This window comes from Spermophilus citellus, assembly GCF_964194105.1.
Source record: "Spermophilus citellus genome assembly, chromosome: 5".
NCBI lineage: Eukaryota > Metazoa > Chordata > Mammalia > Rodentia > Sciuridae > Spermophilus > Spermophilus citellus.
Genome location: NC_138186.1, coordinates 174,090,674 through 174,104,786, shown reverse-complemented (window position 1 = coordinate 174,104,786; position 14,113 = coordinate 174,090,674). Strand labels below are relative to the sequence as shown.

The 14,113-nt window shown below is 59.6% G+C and overlaps 1 protein-coding gene across 2 annotated transcripts in view; it reads left to right on the top strand.

The window, feature by feature from the left end:
• Positions 1-2,645: 2,645 nt before the first annotated feature.
• Positions 2,646-14,113, top strand: part of THBS2 (thrombospondin 2) — a 36,737-nt gene continuing 25,269 nt past the window's right edge. The window contains exons 1-6 of one of the 2 annotated variants that reach the window (XM_081293801.1): positions 2,646-2,707; positions 2,802-2,970; positions 5,480-5,551; positions 6,859-7,418; positions 9,227-9,311; positions 12,954-13,150. In XM_081293801.1, the coding sequence (XP_081149927.1) occupies positions 5,500-5,551; positions 6,859-7,418; positions 9,227-9,311; positions 12,954-13,150 (894 nt within the window). In that variant the 5' untranslated portion in view covers positions 2,646-2,707; positions 2,802-2,970; positions 5,480-5,499. Of the gene's footprint in view, positions 2,708-2,729; positions 2,971-5,479; positions 5,552-6,858; positions 7,419-9,226; positions 9,312-12,953; positions 13,151-14,113 lie in introns of those variants that run through there. The other variant, XM_081293802.1, reaches the window with a different exon arrangement.

Below are 14,113 nucleotides of genomic sequence, written 5' to 3'. Positions count from 1 at the left end.
GAACGTGCTCCTGGTGAGTTTGGCCTGCTGCCTCCCTCGCTAGACCATTGGACTCCGAGCGTCTTCATGCGCTGGACAGGCTGCCCCACGTGGACGTTCACTGCAGTCCCCAGAGCTGAGCGGGGCTGGGGACCAGGACGTGCCTGATTCCCGGGCGGCTCCTCTGCTCTGAGACCCAGGCCCTCTTCACTTAGGGCACATGCCCTCCCCGCTGAGGACCGACAGCCACTGGCCTCACTGGGGACGGCTCCTCTTCCTCTGGTCATGCTTTCCCACTCACAGGTCAGCGGCCCAGGACCTGCCCTGCTGCCCTGCCTTGAGCAGGCTGCCCCACCCCTCGCCCCTGAGAGCTTCCTCCTTGTGGCTCACCAGCCTGCCAGGCGGGGTGTGCTGTATTCAGATGGCACCTCAGTCTTGCACTCAGGGCCCTCAGGCTGGAGTTGCTGGGCTGGTGCAGGCCAGTGCCTGCAGAGAGCCCGCTGACCTCGGCTCTGGACGGCTGTGATCTGGGTTATTGGACCAGGCCAGTCCTGCAGGCCTGCCAAGATCTCCTGCTCCATGGCTAGAGGCGATATCTCTCCCTCCTCGTTGGCGTCAGCCTGGGTCCTGGCAGGAGCCACTCTTCAGGCCGGGCCTCCAGCCAGCCTGCAGCTGCCCCTCTGTGGCCAAGTCTCCATCACCCCCGCTCCGCCCAGGGGCTGCCTTGGGCCCCCTAGGTCGGCTGTGTCCTCTGCAGTGGGACTTTCCCTCCTGCGCGGCAGGATGGCCTGGCTGCCCTGTAACTGCAGCGTGGAACTTCAGGCCACGCGTCTGTCTCAGGTTCCCGGGGCTGAGACAACGGAGAACCACAAACGGAGCGGCTGAAGCCACCTAGCCGTGCCCAGCTCCGGAGGCAGGAGCCTGTGCTCAGGCACGGCCCTGGCAGGTGGGGGTGGATCTCTGCTGTGCGGCCTCTGGCTTTGCTGAGGACCCACAGTGATGCTCGGCCTCTGAGCCAGGCCCCCTGCCTGCTTCTCCGTCCCAGGGTGCATGGGGAGGCACTCGGAGCTGCATTCTGCCCAACCTGCACAGGCTTGGAGAGTCCCAGGGCTCCACCTCCCTGCACCTGCCCTGTGGTCTCACCCTGATGGCCCTGTGTCCCCCCTGGAGTGCCCAAGGGAGTGGCTCCCCCACCCCATGCCACAGTGGGGCCAGGAAGTGAGCGTCACCAGCCCATGGCTTCCTTCCGGACACCCCCAGGGCAGTGGCAGGACTCGCCCAGTCCTCAGTGTGCCTGCCCTGAGCTCCTCTCACACCCCCACGATGCCTGCCCCAGGTGTGCCGGGGCGGCCTCCTCCTCCAGTTCCGAGTGGCTGAGCCGCAGCAGGACCCCCTGTCTCCAGGCTCCTCTGGGGATGCTGGAGAGCAGGGGCAGGAAGCACCCTCAGCCCCAGCAGGAGCCGCAGCTGCACTGGGGAAGCAGGCCCAGTTTCTCTTAGGAATCTGGGATGACATCAGCTTATTTATGCAAATTTGAATTCAGACACTTTAATTCAAAAAGTGGACTTTGCCCTCACCAGAGACCTAACACCGAAAGTCCCACCCTAAAGGACTCCCGTGCAGTTCAGCCTGGTCCCTCCTCTCTGTGCCAGGAGTTGGGATTGGTTCTCAGGAGAGAATTGCCGCAAGGAGACAGGCTGCAGGCGTGGGGGCAGGACATCCTCCGGTGGTCCAAGGCCCCTCAGGGTCAGTGACAGCCGGGTGCTCCAGCATGTCAAGAACAGGAGGGTGTTGGCGCTCTCTCCAGGCACCTTTGCTTGAGTGTGCTTTAAGAAAGACTTGACTTGTCCCCAGTTTGTTCCCACAGAGCCCATGTCCAGGCACCAAGGTGTAGACTGCACAAAAGGAGCCAGGTGCTGGGCTCTGGGTGATGTTCCCTTCCTCTGTCCACCATCCACCCTGGGTGATGCCCACCTCCTCTCATGTCCTGTCCACACGTGGCAATGTCCCTGCTCGCTGCCCACCCTGGGTGATGCCCATGTCCCCCTGTGTCCACAGTCTGTCCACTTGGCCTGGGTGATATGAGCTGGGGGCCGGAGCCCAGCAGCTGCCTCTGGGCTCACTTCCCTCTCCAGGGCAACCCTGAGTGACCCTCCCTCCCACTGAGATTCTGCCTCGGCTTGGGGTTCTTTGGCCACTGGAAGTTCTGCCCCGAGGGCCAGACACTGTTGCCTGAGATCAAATGGAGTAGGTGACGCAGGTTTGGATTACAATCGGTTCTCCTGTGGGGCAGTACGACTCCTCAGTGCTCCAACGGCTTGAAATCACATTTGTCGACTCCATTTTAAAGTAAACACATAGCGAAAATAATTCTTTCACTATGATAACTTCAGCAACGTAGCGGCCAGCTATTTACACCCGCCAGTTTCTTTTATGTGTTGCTGACTCTTGCTTGGTGTGGAAAGAACGGTATCCCATCGGGTAATTTGAAACATATTTAAAGCATAGAACTTGCATTTTTTTCTCTTAAGCAAAATGGGGAGTTCCAGCCAATCTTGCTAGTTTTATTTATAGCATTTTATTTCCTGAGAGAAGACAGGAAAAGTGAGTCCCTGCCCTCTCCTCTCCGTCTGGCTCCTCCCCGTCCGTCCCCTGTCTGGAGGCCTTGGTGGACACAAGAGGAGGGCGGCAGCCGCACAGAGGGGCTGGACTTGGACTCAGACAGCAGGTACTGGGAGCAAATGGCGAGATCAGAAGGAGGAACTGTGTCACTCCTTCGAAGGAATGAATTAAACGTGCTTCCTCGCGTGTCTGATTGACAGGGCTACTCGGAAAAAGCAGCATATAAAGGAGGCGCCTGCTGCCCAGAGCAGTGGGAAGCGTCCACCACGGTGCTCTGCGGCCCGGGGTCTCCACTGGGGAAGCCGCGTCCTTCTGGTCCTGCTCGGAAACCCTGAGGTCAGTCAGCACCCCAGCGGGACAGCACACCAGGTAACGCACCTTATTTTGACTTTTAAGTCACCGCATTGGACTGTGACAGGCAGAAAGCCTCTCCACTCCCAGAGGGGAGAGGACGGGGCAGCGGAGGCTGGAGTCTGGGGTGGTGGCTGCCCGGCCCTGCTCCGTGCCTGCGGCTCTGCGTTTTGCACGTGGGTCTTGCCCCAGGAGCTGCAAGTGCTCGTCCTCTTCCGAGGAGGAAGTTTCTGCTCCGACTCTTGCTGTGGAGGAGGGAGCGCGAGAGAGGAATGGCAGGCAGGGCCTGGAGCGCGAGCAGGGACCACGGTCCCGGACACCCTGGGCTAGCGCTGCCGGCTGAGCGGTGCTGGTGCTCCAGGGGATGCCCAGTGGTCCTGAAGGGGCTGCAGGGGGGGGTGCTGTGGCTTTGAGGGGCTCGGGCACGGGCTGCTCATGGACAGAGCTGGTCGGGTGCAGCTGCTGCCAGGAGTGACAGCCGCCCACAGACGGGGCTGAGCTGACCCTGCGCTTCATGTGTGACCACTCCTGAGGGATCCCAGGAGCATCTCTGCAAAGCTCCTTCTCACTTTGTATAAAGAGGATGCTCACAGACGCTCAAAGGTCTCCAACATTCACCTCTACTCTGTGGCTGAAAGACATAAGCATGAGCGTTTGGCACGGGCACCTGGGGGGTTGAGGACACCACGGAGCTGTGACGCACCTCCGGGGCCTGCAGCACGCTTGCCCTGCCCGCCCACCTGCACCGACCGACTTGCCGGTTCCGCAGGCACCCACGGGAAGAGGGTCTGTCCTGCAGGGAGCGGCAGGCTGCTGGCGCTGAGCCCTGCCTGCTGTCTTAGGACAGGAGCTGATTTTGTCAAAACAAAGTTGAGTTCACTTTCTTTTTTCTTTTTGGTGCCGGAGCTTGAATTCTGGGGCATTCGACCCTGGAGCCCTGTCCCCAGACCTGTTCTGTATTTTATCAGAGGCAGGGCCTCACCGAGTTGCCGGCGCCTCACTGTTGCTGAGGCTGGCTTTGAACGTCGAGCTCACTTTCTGAGCCTGCCGCGAGGCGTGTGTGCTGTGCTGTCGCTGGGACGGAGCTCTCCTTCACGCAGCCTGTCCTCCTGTAGAACAGACTTCACAGGGAGGGACAGGGGTTGGTGGCTCCTGCCTGTAGAGGGTGGGCGACCGGGAAGAGCCTTCTGACGTGGCACCTAGCACTGCTGATCCCTTAGCGTCTCTGGATTGCTTAGTGAACTGGGTACTGTTCTGAGTACACAGCAAGGGTTTACCCCTTTAACTTAGTCCCTAAAAACTCTGTGAAAGGCCCAGATCGGGACATCTCATTGTTCCTACCACCACCTCGGAGGCGACAGTGGGAAAGAGTCCAGGTGCACAGTGAGCTAGTCCTTCACTGGGCTTTCTGGGCTGGCTAAGAGGTGCTGGACAGATGGTCATCTGCTGGAGGGACTTCTCAGAGCAGCCCAGCCAGTCAGATGCTGGCAATGACTGCTTCAACCCGCAGATGAAGGCATGCGGCACAGCCAGTGCCAGAGGAGCTGAGCTGAGGGGCAGAGCTCTGGCCCACGGTCCCCTGTGATGAGATGGCAGAAACGAACAGTAACTGCCCGTGCACAGCGCTGTGGGAAGGGGTCCCTTCACGCAGCCCCTTCCTTGGGCCACCTCTCTCCTCCCAGGAAGGTGGCTGAGTCCGGCTCACCAGATGTTTTGGAGAGGGAGACTCCTTGGTCTAGGAGAAGGGAGTTTGGTATTCTAAATAAGGGAGGGGTCAGCGTCCACCTGGAGCAGGCTGGGGACTGTAGGAAGGACCTGGGTCCAGTGCCCACATCACCCACCTCTGGGATGAGGAGCCCAGACTGAAGGGCTCACGGAGGCCCGCGAGGAGTTAACTGTGGAGCTGGGCTTCCGTCCAGGTCTCCTGACTTGTGATCCAGCCCCGCTGCACCCTGCCAACTTAGAACCCTCAAGAATGGAAAAATCAGGCTGCAGGAAAGTAGGAAAGTAGCTGGGATCCGCTCCCAGGACCCTCCAGTCAGTAACCCTCCCGTGTTCCCTGGGAAGGCTGCGCCCAGGGGCCAGTTAGCTGAGGTGGGACAAGGCCTCCGCAGACATGTGCACCAGGCTGGGTGTTTCGTGGCTTCCACCGCCAGAATCTGAGTCTTGGTGACAGGTCTCCTCAGCAAAACCACTCAGCACCAGCCACCAGACACTGTCCACTGCCCCTCTGCAGGGCAGGGCAGTTATGGCCATTTTGCCCCCGGGGGGTTAGATCTCGGGAATATTCAGAACGCCACCAGGGTGCTGGTCCAGCATGCCCGCCCACTAACATCCGCCCAGGGGGAGGAGTCTACCGGAACAGCGTCCTGTGCCTCGGTGGGCTGTGGGGACCCTCCGCGGGCTGCGGGGACCCCCCCCCCCCCCCGAGTCTACGTGCAGCTGTGGCCAAGGGTACAGGAGCACACCCTCCGGCGACACGCGGCCGCTGTGCGCCCCTCTCTGACCAGGGCTGCTTTTCTCCTAGGAGCTGCAGCAGGACGCAGGATGCTCTGGGGGATGGCCCTGCTGGCCCTGTGGGCGTGGCCCAGCGCGCTCGGTGAGTGGACCCAGGCGCGTGGCTCGCGAGGCGTGGCCCCGCCCCGGCGCAGATCCCGAAGTGGCTGCGTTTGGCTTTGCAAATGAAAGCTTTACTTGCCTTTGAGTCCCTACAACATGGAAGGGTTTATTTTTGGAAAACTTGGGTATTAGATACAATGCCACCCCGCGGGGCTGCGGGGTTTGGCTGTGCTCAGCTCTGCTCCTTTTCCACACGCTGTCTGCTCAGCAGTGCGTAGGGCTGGTGTTTTGTGTCTTCCTCCCACTTCCTTTCTGCCTACGATGTTATCTTAACTATTTTACCACGTGTTTGTTTTTTCACAACGTGATTGTTAATGATTGCATAGTATTCCATCAGAGAAGCCCTAATGCTTTGAGATCAATTCCCCTTTAGATGTTATTTTATTCGTTGTGAATAAATTTTCACTAGCATTTGTGATCATATCCTTTGCATAAGTTACAAAAATAAATTGCTCTTTTAATTGCAATAGTCAAAGGTTTTAATCAACTTAATTCCTACCAAGAGCCATACTGACCGTGGTCATATCCATGTGGTCATCTCTGGGCACCAGCACTTGTTATAGTGCTTCAGTGTGCCAAGATAGAGAGTCATGCTATTTAAAGCTTTTAAAGCATTTTATTCGGTGCATGATTCGGAGTTATTCAAACTTCTGTCCTTTGGGGAACTGTGCTGAGTTTCCTTTGTCGTACTTGGACAGTGACTTGGAACCACTCACCACAGCCAGAGGCCCGACAGGTCTGGGTCCTCAGCACAGTTGGGAGGATGCAGTTTTACAACCCTGGGAATGGCCAGCGAGTCCAAGGAGGAGGGTCCCACCCGGGACACCGCATGCCTGTGTCCCCTTTGCTCCGTCCCTGCAAGCCTGGCTTTGCACTGGGGTCCCCCCCCCCCCCGGGCACTGGGGGCTTGGAGGAGGCCTCCCTGTGCCTCCCACCTGGGGAGGTCAACAGGAGGGGGAGGCTCCAAGTCCTGCCTGGACAAGGTGGGGTCGCCTGCCAGAGTTGAGGAAGCCCCGCTGTGGGTGTGCGGCCGAATGGGATGGCCCTGGTGGCCAATGCCCACCCGCAGCACCACGCTGTTCCAGCCAAGGACAAAGCTAACCCACAGCTGTCGGGAGCACTGGGGACCGCAGCCTGGGTGGTGGCCTTCCTCGCAGGAGCCCCGAGCTCTCGTGCAAAGGGGGAGCAGCAGACGCCCAGTGAGCTTGCCTCGCCGCCCTGCTTTGCCATCCCGACCCGGGGTGCCCCCCTTGTGTTAGTAACCCCCGGCTCTGCCTCCCTTGGCAGCTGGCGACCAAGACGAGGAGGACACCTCCTTCGACCTCTTCAGCGTCAGCAACATAAACCGGAAGACAATCGGTGCCAAGCAGTTCCGTGGGCCTGACCCTGGGGTGCCCGCGTACCGGTTCGTCCGCTTCGACTACATCCCCCCGGTGAACAGCGAGGACCTCAGCAGGATCCTCAGGACCATGCGGCGCAAGGAGGGCTTCTTCCTCACGGCCCAGCTGAAGCAGGACCGCAAGTCCCGCGGCACGCTGCTGGCCCTGGAGGGCCCCGGCGCCTCGCAGCGGCAATTCGAGATCGTCTCCAACGGCCCGGCGGACACGCTGGACCTCACCTACTGGACCGAGGGCACCCCGCACCCTGTCTCCCTGGAGGACGTGGGCCTGGCCGACTCGCAGTGGAAGAACATCACCGTGCAGGTGGCCGGCGAGACCTACAGCCTGTACGTGGGCTGCGACCTCATCGACAGCTTCAGCCTTGATGAGCCCTTCTACGAGCAGCTGAGCGCCGAGAGAAGCCGGATGTACGTGGCCAAAGGCGCCGCCCGCGAGAGCCACTTCAGGGTGCGTATGTAGGGCTGCGTCCACTGGGACCCAGAAATGGGCCCTTCCTCACACACCTGCCCGGTCAAGCAGGGCAGTCTCACCAGAACACGCTGGCTCCCATGGCTGACAGGTCTGGGTCCTTAGCACAGTGTGGGAGGATGCATTTTTACAACCCTGGGAATGGCTAGCGAGTCATACCTGTGTGCACACACTTGCACACACACATGTGCACATGCACACACACATACACACATGCACATACATGTACACACATGTACACATGCACACACAAGTGAACACACACGTACACAGACACACATGTGCATGTGCAAAGTCACACATGTGAATAGCACACATGTGCAAGCACACATGCACATATACACATGTACACACATACATGCATGCACACATGTACACACATGACATATACACACATGAACACACACATGTACACACAGGAATGCACACAGAAACAGAGATTCACATGCTCATACACACATGCACACACACATACACACACGTACACATAGAGAGAAACACAGATTCACACACATACACGTACTATCACGAATGTGCACCACACTCACACTTGCACTCACAATTGCCATGTGTGAGCTACACATGTGTGCACACACATGCCCCAAACACGTGCTCAACATGCACATGCACCACCTAACGTGGACATGAGTACCGTGAACAAACTCACATGGTGCACTCCAGACATAGCACACACCTTCCTGAGCCACAGAGCAGAGCCTGTGGCCACAGGGGCTTCTTGCCAGTGGTCAGCGGTCGAGACAGGCTGCTCTGAGACCTGGGAACTGGCCACTCTTGCTCCTGGCAACCCCACCTTCATTGCTCGAGCCTGAAGCCAAAGCCCAGCACGCACCTTGGCCGTGAGAGGGTGTGAGAACTCTCCACCAGCCGTCCTCCCAAGGGGGGTGCTGCTCCCCGAGAGGACAGGCCCTGCCCACCGCAGCTGTGGGCTCAGACAGGGCTGGCTAAGTCATGAGCCTCGGAACCCGCAGCAGAATGTCAGCACAGAGGGTCCCACGTAGGCGCACCCGCGACGCGTGCCCAGGCAGTGGAGGGGCACTTCAGATGGGCAGTTCTGGTCTCCTCGGGCAGTGTGGGGGTGGAGCCTCTCCCGAGGCTGGGCAGCCCTGAGCTGCAGCTCCCGGGGTCCCTGATCGGGAGGGGACACTGGGCGCTGTGCTGTGTGTGGTGCTGGCCATGGGTGGGTGTGAGTGCTTTCCACTGGTGAAGTCTTCATCCTGCCTTGGGTCTGTCTGGTCCTGACTGACCCATAAGTGGAGGAACACCTGCACGTTGCTCTCTCCCGGGCGAGCGTGTATTCTTGGACACACGTGTGGGTGAGAACTTGGCCATTTGAGTAGCAGATGCACGGCTTGCTACTGATGGACCCCTCCTGCCCTCAGGACACCCTGGCCGTCGCTGGTGGCTAACCAGGCGCACCTCGGGGGGGGGGCCCACAGGCCAGAGCTGGGTCCCTGCCTGGGCAGGGGACACTGCCAAGCCCCGGGCCCTGGTGAGGACTCTGCCAGGAGTTCGCCTGGAGTCCACCTGAGCCCGCTGAGGGTCGCTCTCCCCAGACCTTCCTGCTCCCCGCAGGCCTTTCCTCTCTTGGCTCTAGTTTCCGGGCTCCACTCCCATGTCATGTGCTGTGTCTAGAAACCCGTTCCACACAGCAGGCCCAGGACCTGCTAGGGCAGCAGACGCCCTGCTGGCTGGCCTCACGGCAGGCGAGGTGTCCTCCAGCAAGGGTCTCAGGCTTGGCTCACCTGCCCCACGGTGTACTTCCACAGGGTCTGCTGCAGAACATGCACCTGGTGTTCGAGAACTCTGTGGAGGACCTCCTGAGCCGGAAGGGCTGCCCAGGAGCCCAGGGAGGTGGGTACACACCACACGCCTGGCGCCTCCTGGGGTGGGCTGCCCGGGAGCCCAGGGAGGTGGGTACACAGCACACGCCTGGTGCTTCCTCGCGCACACCAGGGGGCACTTCAGCAACAGCGCCTGGGGCCTGTGGTCCCTGAGACAAGCTGACTCTGAACGTGAGAGGTATCAAGGATTGTTTTGAAGTCTATTTACTTTTAAAGCTGTTTTAACTAGCTGTACGTAACGTAGGATGAACTTTGATACATTGTATATAAGGGGTACAGTTTCTCATTCCCACAGGTCCTGCAGTCACACATGCACAGGGAAGAATGTCTGATTTATTCTGATGTCCTTCCTGCCCCCTCTCTCTCCCGTGCCTTCACTCCTCTCTACCTAATTGAAAGTACCTCTGTTTTCTCCTTGCCACCCCTTTATTGTGAATTAGCATCCACATATCAGAGAAAACATTTGGCTTTGGTTTTTTGGGATTGGCTTGTTTTGCTTAGCATGATATTCTCCACCTCCATCCATTTACCAGCAAATGCCATAATTTCATTCTTCTTTAAGGCTGAGTAATATTCCATTGTGGTGTGTCTGTGCGTGTGTGTGTGTATATATCACATTTTGTTGATCCGTCATCTGTTGAAGGACACCTAGGTTGCTTCTGTAGTTTAGTAGTGTGAGTTGAGCTGCTATAAATGTCGACGTGGCTGCATTGCTATAATATGCTGATTTTAAGACCTTGGATATAAACCAACAAATCCCCTTTACAAGCTAGAAGTTAGATGGCCCACACTTTGATCCAGTGTTGAAGGGAGGCAGCTTTTCAAACCAGTCAGTGACCATGCTGCCCAGGGGATTCACAGACCATGGGACAGGTCGCAGTTTCCCTACGGTCCCCACGGCTGTCCAGTCAGGCTGTGAGGTAGGGCTACTCTGCCGTTGACAGACGTTCTCATCTGCTAACTCACATCTCCAGTGGCATTTCCACCCTGCTGTGCCAGTGTCCTCTTGAGCATTTTACTGGTGGAGGTCCTGGGGCAGGGTCTGCTGAGCAGCATCTCAGGATCCTCAGAATGACCCTCTGTGCTGGGTGGAGCCCGGGGCCCCCTCCGGCCTGGCGGTCCTCCTCCACCCAGCTGCTGCCCACTGTCTGACAGAGAAGAGGAGGCCCGAGGCAGGCCTCAGTTTCCACATCAAGAGTCGCGTGAGCCTCCGCAGCGGGCTGGCTTTCCTGGGCTGCCTGGGTTGAAACCGGGCTCTGCGACCCAGCACTCAGCTTCAGAGCGGGCCGGGGTGGCCTGCGGTTCCGAGGGCCTGAGCCCTTGGCAGGTCCCGAGAGCTGAGCAGGCACCTTTCAGGATGCTCCTGGGCCTCCTGTGGGTCCAGGATGCTGGCTGAGGCCACCGTGGTCACTCTGCTGGCCACTTGACGGCCAGGGCAGGGAGAGGGTGCGAACAGACTAGCACACGCCGCGTTGTCTTCATAAGGACACAGTGCGCTCGGGGCTCTGCCTCGTGGCTCCTGCACACAGTGCAGTGTGGCCCAGCTCGAGCCGGAGCTCCCGAGGCGGCCCCCGGCCATGAACAGCCCCCACGATCAGGACCCCCGCCCGCGTGAGCCGACCCCGAGGGCCGCTCAGTCCAGGCGAGCGCACCTGGCAGTCCAGGCCCGTGATCCCTGGCACTGCCAGAGCCACCCATGACACTGCTGGACCTTCCAGCCCTTCTTAAAAGATGACTCCACAGAGCCCGCCAGGTCCGTCATGAGGTGGCCAGGTCCGTGGTCCACTGGACTCCCAGCCCAAGGCCAGGGCTCCCTCCCGCCCCTTCAGACGTACCAGCCTGGCCCCACAGTGGCAGCCAGCTCATGGGTGGAGCTGGGGGGGACGAGGGCCTCTGTGCCGGCCCAGCCTTGAGATCCCACCACGGAGACCCTGACGCGCGGGGGACCTGCTCAGCCAGGACAGCAGCGGGGACCAGGCGGCCTCGGCCCAGCTGTGAGGAGGGAGACACATGGCTGGGCCTCCAGTGAGCCAGCGCTCCTGTGCCCACAGGATCCCCAACACGGTGTGGCCACCTCCCTGGGTGTCTTGCATCACCTGCCACCTGTCCTCCGTCATCTGTCACCTGTCATCTATCCATCATGTCACCTGTCATCTATCCATCATCTGTCACCTGTCATCTATTTGTCATCTGTCATCTATTATCTGTCACCTGTCATCTATCCATCATCTGTCACCTGTCATCTAACCATCACTTGTCATCTGTCATCTATCCATCCATCATCTGTCATCTATTCATCATCTGAGTATCATTTATCACCTGTCATCTCTTATCTGTCATCTACTCATCATCTGTCACCTGTTATCTGTCATCTATCCATCATCTGTCATCTATCCATCATCTGAGTATCATTTATCACCTGTCATCTCTTATCTAACATCTGTCATCTGTCACCTGTCAATCATCTGTGATTGATCACCTGTCATCTACTCATCTATACCATCCATCACCTAGGGTCCGTGGGTCATGTATACCTACCATCTACCATCTGTCAATCCCCTGTGATCTCTCATCTGTCACCTGTCATCCATGGACCATGCAGTGCCCACCACCTGTCGAATGCTGTCTGTCCACCCCCACCCGTCTGTCACCGTCCCCCTGGTCCGTTGGTTAGTTGTGCAGGCACTCACATGTGCACTGCTGGAGGAAGCTGTAGGCGAGGGCCCGAGGCACTCACAGCCCGACGTGGACTGCAGCACTGGCTCACAGCTGAGCAAGGAGGCTCACGTGGGTACGGCAGAAGCACCTCATACTCACGCAGCTCAGAAATGGACGGTCTGAAAGGAGACGGCCCTTTACGTGCCTACAGTCACCCGCCAGGGAGCTGGGCCCCTCCGGGACGGTTCTGGTTCTGGACTTGCCCCAGGTCACTGTGTAAGCTGAGGATCCTGCCCACGTGCGCCCATGGGCCAGGGCCCTGGAGGGCCTGCGTGGTTTCCAGGGCCGTGAGAGACCTGAGGGCAGACAGAGGCAGAGGAGCCCAGTGTTCCAGGCCCCTGGGACAGGGTGTCAGGTGGAGAAGGGACCCGGGAAGGTGGAGAGGGACCCTCAGTGTGCCTGAGTCTGTGGCTGAACAGGGGACGGGTGGGGCCAAGAGAAGGCATGACCAGAGCTCGCGGCTGCTCCCCGACTCCGTCTGCTGGAGGGCCCAGGGCAGCGCGCCCACTCACAGGCCTCGGCCTCGGGTCTGGCTGTACTTTCGGCATTTTTCTGCTCCTGAACTGGACTCCTGCTCTGCCAGTGGACTTGTCCTTGGTGGCACAGGGACTGAGCCCGGGAGCACTCCTCACTGAGCCACGCTGGCAGCACATTTTAGTTTCCCTCTTGAGACAGGGTCTTGCTTGGCTGCTGAGGTGACCTGGCATGGGGAGCCTCGCGCCTCAGCTTTCCTTATGGCTGGGATCACAGGTGTGGCCCTGACCCTCTGCTAGTGGACTGTACATGCTGAGCACCCTGCTGTAAGGGAGGCTTCCCTTTCTGTTAGGTCGGGTCCCTGCCCACCTCCTCAGCACAGGCCACTCCCGCCTGGCTGTGGGCACCTGCACACAGCACCAGAGGCCAGGCTCTCACTGCCCTGGTGTGTGTTCCCCAGCTGAGATCAACGCCATCAGCGAGCACACGGAGACGCTGCACCTGGGCCCTCACGTCACCACGGAGTTCGTGGGCCAGGGAGTGGCGAAGAGGCCGGAGGTGTGCGAGCACTCCTGCGAGGAGCTGGGCACCATGATCAACGAGCTCTCGGGGCTGCACGTCCTGGTGAACCAGCTCAGCGAGAACCTGAGGAGAGTGGTGGGTGCCCAGGCAGGCGGGGGCGGGCCCCAGAGAGGGCCACACCTCCCTGCAGCCAGCTGCCTCTGGGGGTGTGCATGCTGGCTCCGGGACGCTGGGGCCCGGGCTTCAGGGGAGGGAGACGCAGGGGTCCTCTTGATGAAGACGCAGGCGGGGGATGCACATTCTCCAAAATACGCCCTGATCTGGGCAAGTTCTCCTCCCCACAAACAGAAACATGCTTGTGCAGAGGGGGAGGCAGAGGTGTGAGCAGCAGCCAGACAGACAGACGGGGGCCATGGGCTGCTCTGGGGCATCTTTAGCTACGTGAAGCAGAGAGCAAGAGCCATGGTGCCTCAAAGCTCAGGAGCTGGCAGTGGCAAGGCAGAGCGGGCCATGCTGCCCGTGATGTCCACACGACTGAGCTAGTGTCCACCAAAGAACAGCAGCTGCTCCCCAGAGGACTGCATCAGGGGGTGGGAGGAGTGAGGGAGGAGACGGCTGGGGCCCGGGCTCCCGCCCGAGGCACTCCCTGGCCCCTCTGTCCCCACATGGAAGGAGCCCCTATGTGGGGATGCTCTGACCCCGTCTGGACCTGAGGGACCCAGGACTACAATCCATTGCTGGGTAGTGGAAGGGCCCCAGAAGGCCCCAGGGCTGGCTCAGGGGCACCCCAAGGGCGGAGCAGCCTCCTGGCACCCTCCATGGGGCATGTGATGGAGCAGAAGTGGGAGCAGCTCTTGCAGGTGGTCCTCTGGTAGCCTCCCTGCAGGTGCCTGCCCATGCTGGGGGATCGAGGGCACTGAGGTTGCTTCCAGATCGCGCTCCTGGGCAACCTGAACCACAGACCCTGTCCTGCAGCGAGTCTGCCTTTTTGTCAGCAGGTCTGCGAAGGCAGCACTGTGATCAATTCCCGGATGTGTCGGGAAGTGTTGCTGATGGCTGTACCATCAGAGGGCCTGCTGGCCACACCAGGGATTGCCT